This window comes from Chiloscyllium plagiosum, unplaced genomic scaffold (assembly GCF_037043375.1).
Source record: "Chiloscyllium plagiosum isolate Xiang-an unplaced genomic scaffold, Cpla_swu_hap1 HiC_scaffold_20, whole genome shotgun sequence".
Classification (NCBI taxonomy): Eukaryota; Metazoa; Chordata; class Chondrichthyes; order Orectolobiformes; family Hemiscylliidae; genus Chiloscyllium; species Chiloscyllium plagiosum.
The window spans coordinates 40,496,320-40,512,581 of record NW_028270158.1 but is presented as its reverse complement, the minus strand read 5'-3'; the positions used below and the strand labels follow the sequence as shown (position 1 = coordinate 40,512,581).

General features: G+C 38.7%; 1 protein-coding gene across 1 annotated transcript in view; it reads right to left on the bottom strand.

Annotated features, from left to right (window-relative positions):
- Positions 1 to 16,262, bottom strand: part of ccnf (cyclin F) — a 59,578-nt gene that overhangs the window by 12,873 nt on the left and 30,443 nt on the right. Inside the window, exons 9-14 of the mRNA XM_043711551.2 lie at positions 11,773 to 11,924; positions 10,545 to 10,709; positions 10,304 to 10,427; positions 8,893 to 9,073; positions 4,899 to 4,986; positions 4,101 to 4,200 (exon numbers count right to left, since the gene is read on the bottom strand). Coding sequence (XP_043567486.1) covers positions 4,101 to 4,200; positions 4,899 to 4,986; positions 8,893 to 9,073; positions 10,304 to 10,427; positions 10,545 to 10,709; positions 11,773 to 11,924 — 810 coding nt within the window. The remainder of the gene's footprint in view (positions 1 to 4,100; positions 4,201 to 4,898; positions 4,987 to 8,892; positions 9,074 to 10,303; positions 10,428 to 10,544; positions 10,710 to 11,772; positions 11,925 to 16,262) is intronic.

The window sequence follows — 16,262 nt, the reverse complement described above, 5'->3', positions numbered from 1 at the left end:
ATTCAGAGTGTTGGTGTGGATTTGTTGGGCCAAATCGCCTGTTTTCACACTGTATGTATTCTATGACTCTGATTTCACCCCTTAAGCCTTTTCCACCATTCATTGAGATCATGGCCGATTTGTGGCCTAATTCCACATGGTCTTTGCCACATACACTTTAAAATTTTCGATAAACAAAGATATTATCTCAGAAATAAAATTAACAACTGAACCAGCATTTCATATAACTGCACTCTTCTACTTCAGTCCTCCAGATAGAAAATGGCAAGCAATATGTTAGCTTTCTTGATTATTTTCTGCACCTGTTTGTAGTACTTAAAGATCTATACACCTAAACTCCAAAGTCTCTTTGGACATCCACTGTATTTAAATTTATACAGTTTATTCAGTTCAAAATGGATAGCTTCACATTTGCTGAATAGAATTCTATCTGCCTCAGTTTTGCCTATTCACCTAGTCCATCAATATTACTTTGTAATTTTATGCTATCATCTACATATTTAAAATGCCATTGAACTTTGGTATTAGCAACAAATCTGGATATGACTTTCTGTGCTATTATCCAAGATGTAAATAATTTGAATAATTATACCTTTGATATTCAAGGTTCCACTGCCTTGACAACTGAAACCTTTGGATTGTCTCTTTATATTGCCTGCCAATTAATGACAATTACAACCTGACAATGAATAGGGAAGTGATTAGGATATTTGATGAGACAGAGATGGTACTAAGAAGCTCTAAGTAGTATAAGAAGGCAAAGTAAAATCCTGCCTGTTTTGGATATTGTGCTGAAAGCTCCAATAGCAAAGATACTTTCATTTATATAGTTCACATTAAATAGAGCTACTTATATAGGTAACCATATTGCAATAATTGTACCTATAGAATATTCCAGTGAGCTGAGCAATTAAGTAAAGTGCTTTTGTTGGTGTTGGTCAGTAAGGTTTCTCAAATGTAACAAGAAAACTTCCTACATTCCTAACAGGAACCTTTAGCATCCATTCCAATCACTTGAACAGATGGACAGATGTCAATTTAATACCTAAATTTTTAGCACAATGCATGGGAATATTGTGTTGACGCAGATGTTCAGGGTTATACAGAATGAAAGAGCAAGCTCAAGAAGCTGAATGTTTGCTCCTGTCCCTATGCACTACTGAGGTGAACAATACTGAAGAATCAGCCTAGCTAAAGACTATTTAATTTTAGGATTGAAAGCTTTACTGTTATTTACTTGAGTTACCCACTGACTCTTTTCTTCCATTTTAAAGACTATTCTACTAATGAGGGTCAATATCTGTTGTTGTTCTTCCCCCTTGAACAACAGCATGACATGAAAAGATATTATACGAACTTGAAAAAGCTTGGCAGATAACTGTCTGTCATTATCTAACTGCTGCAGTCTCGACAGTAATACCTTTACAGAATCCATCTGCCAATCAAGCAGCAACCTCTCTTACTCCAAGAAGAGGACATTTTCTCTTTACATTGATATTTTGTGCAAATTATTAATGACAAGTACAAGATGAGATACTTTAACAAAATAGGTCTTTTGTCAGCAATACTCAAGCTCTATGTACCAAACAACTACTGTACAAATGTTACCTAAACCTCAGCATCAAAGATATCCCACCTATTTGATATTATTATCTGGAAGGGTCTGGCAGGAATGCCAAATGGAAATACAAAAAAAGGTAGTGATTTTAAGTAAATCAGGAGAAATTGAAAGAATTGGTGTGTGTTTATGGGAAACAAGTAAAATGTGCGGGGTAGTTCTATGATATGCAGTTTGAAATAAAGCTGACTAGGGAAGTATATTCCTGGACCGTCTGGCCAACTTTTATGTCTGGTGTTAACAATGATAACAGAGGATAATTGAAAGCTTAGCATTATTCTAACCAGTACGATTTTTAAAAAGAGATTTTGTTTAAGCCACCCCCTGGAAGTTCTAAAACATTTTCCTGAATGGGAACCCATAATCTGGTGAAAGAATTAAAACAACCATGTGGATATATACTACTCCTTTACCGAATAGAAAACGAAGTATGGCATTAGCTCTTTATCACAGAGAAGACAGGATAAGCAGCCACATTTTCTCAGAATTGGAAACTGAGGATATGGACATGAAGAAAGTTTGGACACATTCTTAATTCGTACAGATAAAATTTATCAGAAAGGTGATTTACTAATTGCTGGAAATGCAGTCAATTTTGACAAATTTTAAAAAGCAAAAGATAATTCCATGCGAAGATTCAGAACAGAATTCAGCAGATTAATGCAAAACTGCAGAAATTCTATTTGGAAATTTCATAACTTGCAATGGCATTTTCCGTTCCAGACGATGTCAAAATACCAAATTTAAATAGACTTCTACTGTTGACAAGAGTTAAACTTGCAGATGAGCATCTGCTACAAAGAAGTCATAAACAAAGTTATTTGGAAAACACTTTGCTTTGGTAGTGCGCTGCTTGAAAATAAGGCAATTGGTCATGTTTGAAAATGGAGGACACTTAATGGGCTGGCGCAACCACCTAGGTCACAGTAAGAAGGTAGAATCTTAACTAGGAGAAAGTAGAATAAATTACTTTTGACAACTGAGAAACAAAGAGACTTCAGATTTTACAAGACGACAACAAACCCCAGAAATATAGAGGATGCAGCCATTTGGTGTTTCAGATGAGATTCAAAACAACAATGTGCCATTAACTATCTCAAACAGAATAAAAGAAACAAATGTTCAGAAGAAAATGCAGGTAAGGATTAAAGAGGGCATTATATCAGCCACAAAAAAAGCTTCAGCCAAGCTTGATTAGACAGCAGATGAAGATCTACAGTGTGTGGAATATAATGATTGAAATGCTACCTATAAAGGGGATCAGAAGAAAGTTAAGGAATTTGACAGTTCTACCAGCTTCAATGTTTGGGACGATGGTACTAAAATTTCATCCTCTCCTTCTAATGTCACTCCTTGCAGAATAGATCAAAATCAATCATTTTATTAGCATGTAGGAAATATTGTATTTCAGCAAGTCATCGAAGAAAAAAGAAAGTACAAATGAAACTGGATGTGGAGAAAGACAAAGTTATTGAACTTAGAAAATCCGAATATGTAATCTACAGTCAAAACATTTGTGCTCCTTTAATGGAACATTACCTCTTCACAAAAAGTGCTATTACATTGAGGGCAAAAACTTAAAAAAAAACTGGTGTTGAAACTAAGAAGGCAACTTGCCCATTCATCCTCAAAAAGTTTAAATGTTTTAATTAAGTATTAGGAATAATGGATGAAGCATGCAATACTCTTATAGAAGAGATAAGTGATAAGATTGGAGATCTGGGAAGTAATGTACATTTTACATCTTATAGATTTGCCAACCAGATTTAGTCAGTCAACAATAACACACAGCAATGATTAAAAACAATTGTTCACATGATGGTAATGAAGAAATGGACAAACATGAGACTACACAATTTTTTGTCTTGTGGGGGCAGGGGAAATAGGATGGTTTGCCAACTGTGAATTTACAGGAGTCAGTCAAGATGAACATAATTGTTATGTGAGATGTGACAACAGAAAGTTCTTTTAGCAAGGAACCATGTAGTAATAGACAAAACCATTCATAACATTTGTCAGATAACCTAAACTGACAATTATCAGCTGTAGTAGCGCCAGTAGTTAATATGTGCCAAGAATTCAGTGCAGGTGGCATATAGTCCATGTCAGTTTTTTGTAGAAATCGTAAAGTACCTTCAATAAGAAGTGATCACACCTCCAGTTTGGGAAGGAAACTATGTAAAAGTCAGCTTTCAAATTAACAGACATGACTCAATTCAATGTGCCAGAGTGATTTCATTTAAAGCAGCATAGAAAGTAATAAGCTACGGGTTATCCAGAAAAGTGAAAGGAGACCAGGATGTCGCAATTAGTATGTAATGTGGCATCAAACTTTGTGCGTCATTTCTTTTATTGGCAATCCAAAACAAGAGCAATAATTATTTGCAAGATTTACAGGTAAGTAACAATTCAAAGTTGTCAAAGCATCACATAACGGGAATGTTTAAGACATCACTGCAGTCATGTTCTAAGTGCAACAAACCTTTTCCTTGCTAATTTGCTGATAACGCTCCTCTTCAAATCGTTGCTTTACAGCTGTGAGAGACACATGCCTATAATCCCTGGGTGCTTCATTATGGAAACTAGTAGAAAATAAAAAAGAAGTTTTAGAATAAATTAAAATGCAAGAGTTTGTTATACAACACTTAGTACTAACTTCTTGTCAAACAATTAATTAAAATGGGTGAATTTAAAGAACCACAAAGGTCTTACAATGCTATATCAAACAAATTTGTAAATTAGCTTGGGAAAGGTTTTCATGCAAGATTTAAGTGTTAATCTGACACAGTCTTTAGTAATGGGAAAGCATGAAGGAGAACTTAGGTATTAAACAAAGATAAACTTCTTTTGAATTGCTACGTACAGTTTCTTAAATGCAAGCTGCAGAATGCATATTACACAGAACATTAAAGTTTATCTAGAAATTCAGTTATACGAAACACTGCAATATAAACCATACTGCACAAATCGTCCCTTAATATTAAATGGACAAATATGAATGTTATTACTTCCATGAAAAACAGAACCACAACGGTCTTATAACACTATATCAAACAAAGCAACAGCTACTTCCCAAAGAGTGAAAACAGGTTTATGCATTAAGTTTGCTCAGAGGAGAACGGACATAAAATTAGAGAATCGAGAAATCTTCAGAATTTATGCTTATGGTATCAAGCAATTCTCAACACATATATATGTGAATTTCATGTTATTAAAATGTCACATTACAAACATCTATTAAAACAAAACTATAAAAATCACATTATTTGATAGATCTTACCATTTCTTATGTAGATCCACTACACATGGAATTAGATTTTCCAATGTAAAACCAGTGGACTCAGTCAGCTGACTTGACCATGGGAGGACTAGGTAAAAAGAAAAATTTCTTTTAAATCTCCATCACAAAAGAAGTGGCAGATTATGAGTTGCTGTGAAACAATACAGATCATGCTTTTATTGCTTTGAGCATTGGGAAGTATAGTCAAGTGCTGCCAGTGTGTTGCTTTCCCTATCACTGCCATACCACAAATAAAAATTGCATATTATACACAACCCGCTTTTTTTGGAGATTGGAAAAAGTTAATCTCTGGATTATAAGAGATTGGTAGGGGCTTCAATCTTCAAATGATATTCATTTTTCACAGAAAACAGTGAACTTAAAGAAAACAGGTTGACTCTGGAGAAATTATTTGATTTTGGAACATGCAATACACAAAAAAAAAAGAGGTTGACATTACCATTTGGTTCTCTGCTCCCTTATACTATAAATAGTCTTTAAATTTATTTATAGCATTTATTCATTTTGATAAAAAGCTAAACTAAAACCAGCCAAAACCACCAGGCTTATTTCACAGGGCTAAACAATGCATTAAACAAGATATTTGCAATACGAGCAGCAGCTACTTAGTTCAAGTTACTGTTTCAGTAATCTACACTAAATATCACTGCCTTGTATCTGCCTTTTTATTTAAAATATTTATCCATTTCCCTTAGGAAATGAAATGGTTTCATCCAAAGTGTAGATAAGCGGGTGATCTTGGAGGATGACAAGCTTCAAATACAAGCTTGATATGGTACATTCTAACAAAGACACAAGATACTGAAACCAAAGCCACACTGCCTTGGATAAGGGATATGGAGAATAAGCAGAAACAACAACAACAACAACAACACCACCACAAAAAAGTATATGATATACAAAGGCAGAGAAGATAAAAGGGAACCCAAAAATCATTTTGAAAATAAGGGACAGTTTGGGTCTTGTAAGCATAAAGACTATATGCTTGTGAAGTGCAGGGAAAGGCCAGAATAATTAATGAAAGCTAACAAAGGTGTCAGTAAAAAAGTGACAGCAGAGGTATGGATGGGATAAAAGATCAAAATGCAGTAAGCACTGGAGAAAATGACTGTTTCCATTAGATAAAGTTAAAAATCACAACACCAGGTTATAGTCCAACAGGTTTAGTTGGAAGCACACTAGCTTTCGGAGCGTCGCTCCTTCAGCAGGTGATAGTTATCACCTGATGAAGGAGCGACGCTCCGAAAGCTAGTGAGCTTCCAATTAAACCTGTTGGATTATAACCTGGTGTTGTGAGATTTTTAACTTTGTACGCCCCAGTCCAACACCGGCATCTCCAAATCATGATATCCATTAGATAAGTAACCTAGCCCACACAGCATTTACAGCAGGTTGCTAAACAAAGTGGTATTGAAAAATAGAAAGGATCAGTTCCTGCAGATTGGAGGGTGGCTAATGTCCCACTTTTCAAGAAGGGAAGGAGAGAGAAAAAACAGGGAATTATAGACTGGTTAGCCTGACATCAGTGGTGGGTAAGATGCTGGAGTCAATTATAAAAGATGAAATTATGATTCATTTGGATAGCAGTAACAGGATAGGTCAGAGTCAGCATGGATTTACGAAGGTGAAATCGTGCTTGACTAATCTTCTGGAATTTTTTGAAAATGTAACTATGAAGATGGACATGGGAGAGCTAGTGGATGTAGTGTACCTGGACTTTCAGAAAGTCTTTGATAAAGTCCCACATAGGAGATTAGTGAGCAAAATTAGGGCACATGGTATAGGGGGCAAAATACTGACTTGGATTGAAAATTGGCTGACTGACAGGAAACAAAGTGATAAACGGGTCGCTTTTGGAATGGCAGGCGGTGACCAGTGGGGTACCACAAAGTTCGGTGCTGGGACTGCAGCTGTTTACAATATACATTAATGACATAGATGAAAGTATTAAAAGTAATATTAGCAAATTTGCAGATGACAAAGCTGAGTGGCAGGGTAAAATATGAGGAGGATGTCATGAGAATACAGGGTGACTTGGACAGGCTAGGTGAGTGGACGGATGCATGGCAGATGCAATTTAATGTGGATAAATGTGTAGTTATCCACTTTGGTGGCAAGACCAGGAAGACAGATTACTATCCAAATGGAGTCAAGTTAGGTAAAGGGGAAGTACAATGAGATCGAGGTGTTCTTGTACATCAGTCAATGAAAACAAGCATGCATGTGCAGCAGGCAGTGAAGAAAGCTAATGGCATGCTGGCCCTCATATTAAGGGGAATTGAGGTCCTTCTGCAGCTGTTCAGAGCCCTGGTGAGACCGCACCTGGAGTATTGTGTGCAGCTTTGGTCTCCAAATTTGAGGGAGGACGTTCTGGCTGTTGAGGGAGTGCAGCGTAGGTTCACGAGGTCAATTCTTCGAATAGTGGGACTATCATATGTTGAAAGATCGGAGCGACTGGGTTTGTATACACTTGAGTTTATAAGGATAAGTGGGAATCTGATTGAGATGTCCAAGATTATTAAAGGATTGCATACTCTGGAGGCACGAAGCATGTTTCTGCTGACGGGTGAGTCCAGAAACAAAGGTCACAGTTTAAAAATAAGGGGTAGGCCATTTAGAACAAAGTTGAGGAGAAACTTCTTCACCCAGAGAGTGGTGGATATATGGAATGCTCTGCCCAGAAAGAGATAGATAAAGCTCTTAAGGATAGTGGAATCAAGGGTTATGGGGATAAGGCAGGAACAGGATACTGATTGTGGATGATCAGCCATGATCATAATGAATGGTGGTGTTGGCTCGAAGGGCTGAATGGCCCACTCCTGCACCTATTGTCTATTGGCTCTACTATAATCTTTTTGTGTTACGAGAAATATGCCATTAGACTGAAGTGTGGCAAAAGGTGGCTTATTTAATATTTGATGGGAAGGATAGTCCAAGTTACACATGCCAAGTTACAAGAGTGAGTTTTACAAGAATGAAAAAAACTTAACAGTTGGGCAGGGTTTACATTAGTTGAGAATTGACACAGACTTATGAAAAACAGACTGTTTTGGCTAATCAACACTACTGTGTTTACTACAGCAAGATCTACATACTTCCACAGCATCCGGTTCTGCCTACCTACTGTATAGCCATATCTTTTTCATCTCTAGACAATTACTGCATGTTCTCCCAGCTCAATCAGACTTCCGTATACCTGCCACATTTATTTATTACATTCCAATCACATTTTTAAATTCTTGTTAAAGAAATTAAGTAGGTAGACCATATACCAATTAACCAAAAATATCTGTATGGATCACTATTTTCAGTGAATTTTGTTGGTAACAGATTAATTGTGCAATTTCTGCATAGAGTAGAGTCATAGAGATGTACAGCATGGAAACAGACCCTTCGGTCCAACCTGTCCACGCCGACCAGATATCCCAACCCAATCGAGTCCCACCTGCCAGCACCCGGCCCATATCCCTCCAAACCCTTCCTATTCATTTACCCATCCAAATACCTCTTAAATATTGCAATTGTACTAGCCTCCACCACATCCTCTGGCAGCTCATTCCATACACGTACCACCCTCTGTGTGGAAAAGTTGCCCCTTAGGTCTCTTTTATATCTTTCCCCTCTCACCCTAAACCTATGCCCTCTAGTTCTGGACTCCCCGACCCCAGGGAAAAGACTTTGTCTATTTATCCTATCCATGCCCCTCACAATTTTGTAAACCTCTCTAGAGGTCACCCCTCAGCCTCCGACACTCCAGGGAAAACAGCCCCAGCCTGTTCAGCCTCTCCCTGTAGCTCAGATCCTCCAACCCTGGCAACATACTTGTAAATCTTTTCTAAACCCTTTCAAGTTTCACAACATCTTTCTGATAGAAGGAGACCAGAATTGCGCGCAATATTCCAACAGTGGCCTAACCAATGTCCTGTACAGCTGTAACATGACCTCCCATACCTCTACATACTAGCATACAAACCTTGTTTGTGAAGTATTCGTGCTAATAGTAAGGCAGCTGCTGCTGTCATTGCAGGGGAATAAACAGAGAGGTCTATATACAGTAACGAAAGTTCACAGATGTAGTTAAAGAGGTGCTTGGTACGTCTTTCTAGTGGAGCTACTGCCAGTAGTACTTCTGCATAGTCTAAAATGGTGGGTATCTGCAAAACCAAAAAAAAACATCAACAATGCCTTACAGTTTAACACAAGAATTAACATTTTTTGCAAACATAAGTCAAACAAGGAAAATAGAGTTTATAAACTTTCAATGACTACACACAACTTGCCAGCTCCTGTGAGTTGGAGAGAGAAAATTGGTTGTTTACTTCTTGGCAACTCTATTTTTAAGAGGACTATGTCTGGCACCCGCTTCCTCTCTTTTTGCATCAAAGCTGTCCAAATAATGCAACAGCAAGAAAAGAAAACTGACATTGGATGTCATTTTCACTCAACAGCAGGTTTAACCATTTAACCACTATCAAACTTGAACTCCTACAAGTCACACAATATCCTGATACAAATCAAAAATTCAGGTATGTGAGAAAATTAAAAAATGCTAGAACTATTCTCAAAGAAGACTCAAGGACTTGAAATGTCAAGCTTCTTTCTCTAGAAGTGCTGCAATATTTACACAAACAAGATAGCTAATATGCTGACTTAGACACAAGGTTAGTGCTCCTTCATCAGTTGAATTAACATTCTGCTATCCTCCAATGTACTCGTGGACAGTTCATAACATTAAGTTTAAAAGTAGCTCACCACAACTTGAGATATAGGAATTTATTGCTGATCTCTAAAACAAATATAAAGTTTGGTGGAAGTTAAAGTAAAGCAGCTTAATTTCAAGACTGGCACCTTTTCTTGGTGACTCTAATCTTGCTACTACATTACTTTTGTTTTTAAAAACATTCCACTCCCCGCTCCCACAAGAAAGCAATTGTGTAGCATGTCTACCTCAGTTGTGTCACAGCATTTCTCTGATATCACTTATATAGTGGAGATTAAAGATGTGCTGTTATTCCTTTGGGAGACTAGGTCCTTTGGAAGTCAGTGACAAATAGACTAGTATTTAGTGTAAGCTTGGAAACTGTGATACTTAATGAAGATTATTCAGTTTTAATTAATTGCAATGCCCAAGCTTGCTTTATTGAATCATTATTGAGCTGAAGGAAACAGATCCTTCAGTCCAACTTATCCATGCCAACCAGATATCCTAAATTAATCTAGTCCCACGTGCCAGCATTTGATTCATATCCCTCTAAATCCTTCCTATTCATATACCCATCCAGGTGCCTTTTAAAATGTTGTAATTGTACAGGCTCCACTACTTCTTCTGGCAAATACATTTTTCCATTGCAAGAAAATGCCACTGGACCATTCTAATAACTTACTTTAATTTTTCCTCGAAGTGCAGAAATTATCTCTCCCATCATTCGTACTAGATCCTCATATTTGTATGTGTTATCTGTAAGCCAAACAGCTTCACGAATTGTCAGGATCTCTTTACTAATAAACCTACAGAAATTACCCAAATAAAGATGATAATCAGTAAGACTTCAAATCAAATAGTCCAAAATGCACTGGCTTTAGAAAGAAGAACAGAAGTATAAAGTTTTTTTGTTTCAAACTCACCTTGTGCAAATAACCATACAAGCAATCCCTAATAGCTGTAGTTGGCCTCTGGGTACACAGCGCAGCATCAGATACCGGTCCACATTTGCCACTGTGACATGCAGGCACAAGCTGGAAAAATCCTTCATGCTGGTCACCTCTACTAACCAATCAATTAGAATATATCTGCAGATATGGAATGCAATCAGTTAGACCACAGCCATTTCAGTAGAATTTTAAAATCATTTGTTCCTGAATGCTTCCACTAAATAGTACAACAGCTATTGAGAGACAGACAGGGAGAGAGAGAGACAGAGAGAGAGACAGAGAGAGAGACAGAGAGAGAGAGACAGAGAGAGAGAGACAGAGAGAGAGAGACAGAGAGAGAGAGACAGAGACACACACAGAGATTCACACCCCATATGTGGACCTCCCATCAGCCACCCAATGAATCATAACAGCTTATATCCAGAGTAAATCAATCTTAAATCAGGGGTTAATTTTTTCCATATGCAGAAGACATTTCAAAAGTGCATTTAGAAGTTATAAATTCTCTAGTTAGTTTCTCTATCAATGTAAACTCTTTTGGTCAATTCATATCAACCACCTTTATTAACTACCAGTTGACAATGTTGAAAAAGCCACAGTGCCTTGAAAGTTCAAGTTGGACAGCTTGCTTTAGGTTTGCCAGAAAAACTTCACAAACACGATGCATATCAACCATTTTAGGTGGAAGATTGCTTCTTTGGCTTCACTCCTGACTGGTCTAGTTCTAATTTCAAGATCATGCCCCAAAACAAACTCATGTTCTGAATTCCAGAGGGTATACCCTCTCTTTCACTACTCTATTGAATTCACTTAAACAGTTCAGGGACATGCAAATTCACGAATATCACAAATTCATTCCTCGCTCTCATTGCAACATAAACACCTCAGTGTCCAGGTTTGGTTGAAGGACCTTTCCTATTATGAATATTTCACGTAGTTCTGCATTTAACCTTCCAAACTCAAAAGAACACAATCCAAGCTAGTGCAACTTATCCTCAATTTAACCCCTTTATCCCTGGCATAAATTCTGTCCAGTAACCCCTTCAAAACTAGTAGATCCTTTAAGATTCAGTGCTCAGAACTGATGGAATTATCTAGATAGGGTAAAGTACTGAGCTACTCAGAGCAGGTTTCAGGGTTCATTCTTCACACAAGTTCCCATCAATAAATTTCAATGGATTTAAAAAATTTACACATTTACCTCATTGTGTCATTCATGCCCTTTTGTACTTTGAACATTTTCTGTTTGTAAGAAGGCTGGGAAGACTGAAAAACTTGAACAACAAACTCTTTCGTAGCTACAGATGTCATACCCAACAGATTGGCACTTCCGCAGGCTTTTGCTAATGACATCTGAAACAACAATTTTTATTTTGTTAAAATCAAATATATGTTTGAGTTTAGGTTTTGCAAGCATAAGATATACACTTCAATTTATTTTAAATGCAGCTGCTCGGACAAGAAGCCAGAGGCAGGCCAAACTCTACCAGATGTTTGATAAATTAACACAAATAAGTCACTTGACCCCACCAGGGAAAGAATTGAGTGTTCCACAGCAGGAGTCGACCTAATTTAACATTCTACTGTTTATACAACCCTCCCAGTTAGCATCCAACTGATGTTTAGACATCAACATCAAAAATCAATACGGGCATTAAGTTCTACCTACCCTTTTGGATCAGCTGCATTTAACCAGACACCTGTTCATACCAGAGGGGCAAGTCCTTTACCTAATGAACTCAAAGATTATGTTTCTCCCAATCTAGAGAGATTCAGGTCACTCAAGGTTATTGCAGTATATGTCTAATGCCCCATTTGTTTCTCCTCTGTCATATAGTGTAATTGTATGGAGATCTATAATCTACTCCCACACAAGTGAATGTTTATAAATATATGATTTCTCTCTACTCAACCATGATCTTTCAAGTTCGATCAAAGATCACTACTATACTCATGACATCCTTAATTAATTGAACACCACAATAATTTCTTACTTCCCATCATCCTTCTGTTGAGTGAATTTTGCAGCTAAAGACTCATGCTGTCCCAAGAAGGTTATCAACTCCACTCAAATACTAACAAAATGAATGGGGCGTTGTCACTTCTGTATCCACCTAAGAATCTGAATTTCATTGACTGAAAACCACTTTCAGAGGTTCGCCTAGATGCAGCTTGCAGCATTAAACAAAAGTACAGGTGGTTAAAGCAATGGTGCTTTTGTGGTCGAACTTGCCAGTCTTGCGCTCAGACCCCAATTTGTTATTGCTCCAGTTGGTAAGCTCCCAAGTGAGGATGGATGAACTGGCTTAACTTCTTTACTCAGCCGTCCCTTGGCTAATCACAACCAGGCTAATTTAAAAGCAGATCATTTCCCTGTGGATACCTTTCTCCCAGAGCCAAATGAGCAATTTTTAGATGGAGCCAATTTACCAGGTTTGGAGTTAAGTTTATTAATTACCACACAAGAAGAATTAGTAACAAGATAGACAATTTTGAAGAGGGAAATTCAAAAAAGGTATTGAAATTTATAAAAAGTGAATTATGGATCAGTCTGAATTGCTTACGAATGGACAGTTGAATGTTGTAGTGGAGGTTACCAGTAGTGTTGACATTGGCAGTTGAGCTGTCAATTTCAAGATTCTTAGTTTTGTATCTTGTTTGCAATTCCTTTTGACAGTGACAGAATTCAAGCTTTCAGGGAGAGTAGTCTTTGTTTTGTTGTCCTGTTTCGCTATCCTTTTTTATTCATGAGATGGGGTCTCACTCTTGAGCTATCACTCAGAGGTTAGCATTGCTGCCTCACGCTGCCAGGGACCAGTGTTTGATTCCAGCTCTGGGCGACTGTCTTTTTGGAGTTTGCACATCCTCACAGTGGCTGTGGGCTTCCTCCCGTGATCCAAAGATGTGCAAGTTAGGTGAACTGGCCATGCTAAATTGCCCATTGTGTTCAGGGATGTGTAAATTAGTCTGGGGTAAATGTAGAGTAATAGGGTAGGGGAATGGGTCTGGGCGAGTTACTCTTCGGAGGGTCGGTGTGGACTTGTTGGACCAAACGGTCTATTTCCACACTGTAGGGGTTCTATGATTCTAAACCATGGAGGCAGACCTAGAATGCGGTTCAGGGGATATTTCAGGATTTTGGGCAATGGTACAGAAGGAGCAGTGGCGATATATTTCCAAATCGAAATGATGAGCGGTGTAGGTGGAAGAACTGGATGCCTGTGAAAGTGGTACCAGTCAAAGCTTTTGCTTTCTCCCGGATGGTATCAAGACAGTCGTGCTGCTAGGGCTGCACTTAACCATATGGGGAATTAAGGATGTAGATATTCACTGTGAGATGCTTGACTTGGTCTTGTAGCCACAGTATTTATACAGCTTGGCCAGTTCAATTTCTGGTCAAAGGCAATGGGGGATTCGGTGATGGTGATATCATTGAATGTCAAATTGTTAGATTCTGTAGCAGTCTCCTGGCTTCTAAAACACTTATAGACTGCTAACTTGGCCAAACAGCAAAGGATCTGGGTACGTTGGCCAAGTAAAACTCAACTCACAAAACCCACAACACCAGCCATAGTGTAAACAGAGCAGCCAGGTGCTAATGACATTAGCATAATGCAAATAGGCAACAGTTTTTCTGGACAGACATACCTCAACAACTTATCCACTAAACAAAGGCGAGGCCAGAAAAGCCACTGGGTCCTAGCATGTCATCTAAATGATTGACTTGGTTTCAAACTATTAAGTGTATCTCCCTGGTGTGGCAAAACTATAGGAAGCACCAGAAAACAAGCTAAAACGTATAAAGATAGGGTTCACCTGCAGACCTCTTTCGGAACTGCTCTTTATCTCTGGAATCATTGGAGGCCCTCCAAGGAGGCCAGCGTGACAAGAATGAGAGCAAGAAAGCAGCTTTGTAGACCCAAAGAGAGCCACAGAGAGCGTAGTTCAATACATTGCATCAGTTGAATGACAATTCGATCTTTTACTATGAATTCTGTGTCCTATGATGCAGCTCCACTAGCTATGGGCGGCACGGTGGCACAGTGGTTAGCACTGCTGCCTCGCAGCGCCAGAGACCCGGGTTCAATTCCCGCCTCAGGAGACTGACTGTGTGGAGTTTGCACATTCTCCCCGTATCTGCGTGGGTTTCCTCCGGGTGCTCCGGTTTCCTCCCACAGTCCAAAGATGTGCAGGTCAGGTGAATTGGCCATGCTAAATTGCCCGTAGTGTTAGGTAAGGGGTAAATGTAGGGGTATGGGTGGGTTGCGCTTTGGCGGGGCGGTGTGGACTTGTTGGGCCGAAGGGCCTGTTTCCACACTGTAAGTAATCTAATCTAAAGTTTACAAAAGACTCAGAAGTATTGTAACCTTAAGGAACCAATTAGGGATAGTATGCATAGTATTAAAGATTATTGTAATTTTGTTCTTAATAAAGTGGGATTGTTTTGCTTCAGTACGGATGTGTGTACACATTCATTTGACTGCTTTGGTAACGTGGAACACCTGGGCAAATTCATTCATAACATTCTGGTCGGAGTTGTCTGAACTGTACCAGACAGCAATTTTGTTTTTGGGAGATGGTCATTGCCTGGCATTTTGTGGCAACACATTACCTCCACTTTTCAGCCAAAGCCTGAATCCTGTCAAGGTTCTGCTGTATTTGGATGTGAACTGCATTGGTATGAGTGATGTTGTGAATGGTGAACATTGTCATGGATGGTTTATGGCACATCACCATTTCTGAACTGATGGAGGGAAGGTCATTGATGATCAACAATGAAGCAGCTGAAGATGATTGGGCCTACTACACTGCTGCAGAGATGCCCAAGAATGGAAATGGCTGATCTCTAATCACCACACCACCTTGAGTACAAAAGAATGGGATTCTTGCTATAACTTTACTAAAGACTTTGATAAGGTTCCACATAGAAGACTAATTAGAAAAATTAAATCATGTGTGATTCAGGGTGAGATTGCCAATTGTATACTAAATTCAGGACGCAGGTTTGCTCATTGAGCTGGAAGGTTCGTTTTCAGATGTTTTGTTACCATAGTAGGTAACGTCATCAGGGAGCCTCCGGATGAAGCACTGGTGGCATGGCCCTCTTTTTATTTATGTGTTTAGGTTTTCTTGGGTTGGTGATATCATTTCCTGTGGTTGGTGATGTCATTTCCTGTGGTGACACCATTCCCTGTCTCCCCCGTCCTGCTCAGGGGTGGGAAATGGGATCCAAGTCAATGTGTTTGTTGATGAAGTTCCGGGTGAATACCATGCTTTTAGGAATTCTTGCGAGGTCTGTCTAGCTTAACCTGTGTTGTCCCAGTCGAAGTGCTGCCCTTCCTCATGTGTATGCAAGGATACTAGTGAGATTGGGTCATGTCATTTTGTGGCTGGTTGACATCAATGGTTGGAGAGGCCTCTTCTAGAGTACTGTGTACACTTCTGGTCATCCTGCTATATGAAGATTATTATTGAACTGGAGAGGGTTCAGAAAGGATTCACCAGGATCTTGTGAGGAATGGAGGGTTTTGCATTATAAGGAGGGGATGGATGGGCTGTGACTTTTTCAATGGACCACAGGAGGTTGAGGGGTGACCTTACAAGTTTATGAAATTATGATGGGTATAGATAAGATCAATAGCAAAGATCCTTTCAAAACTAGGGGGCACATTTTTAAGGTGACAGGAAAAA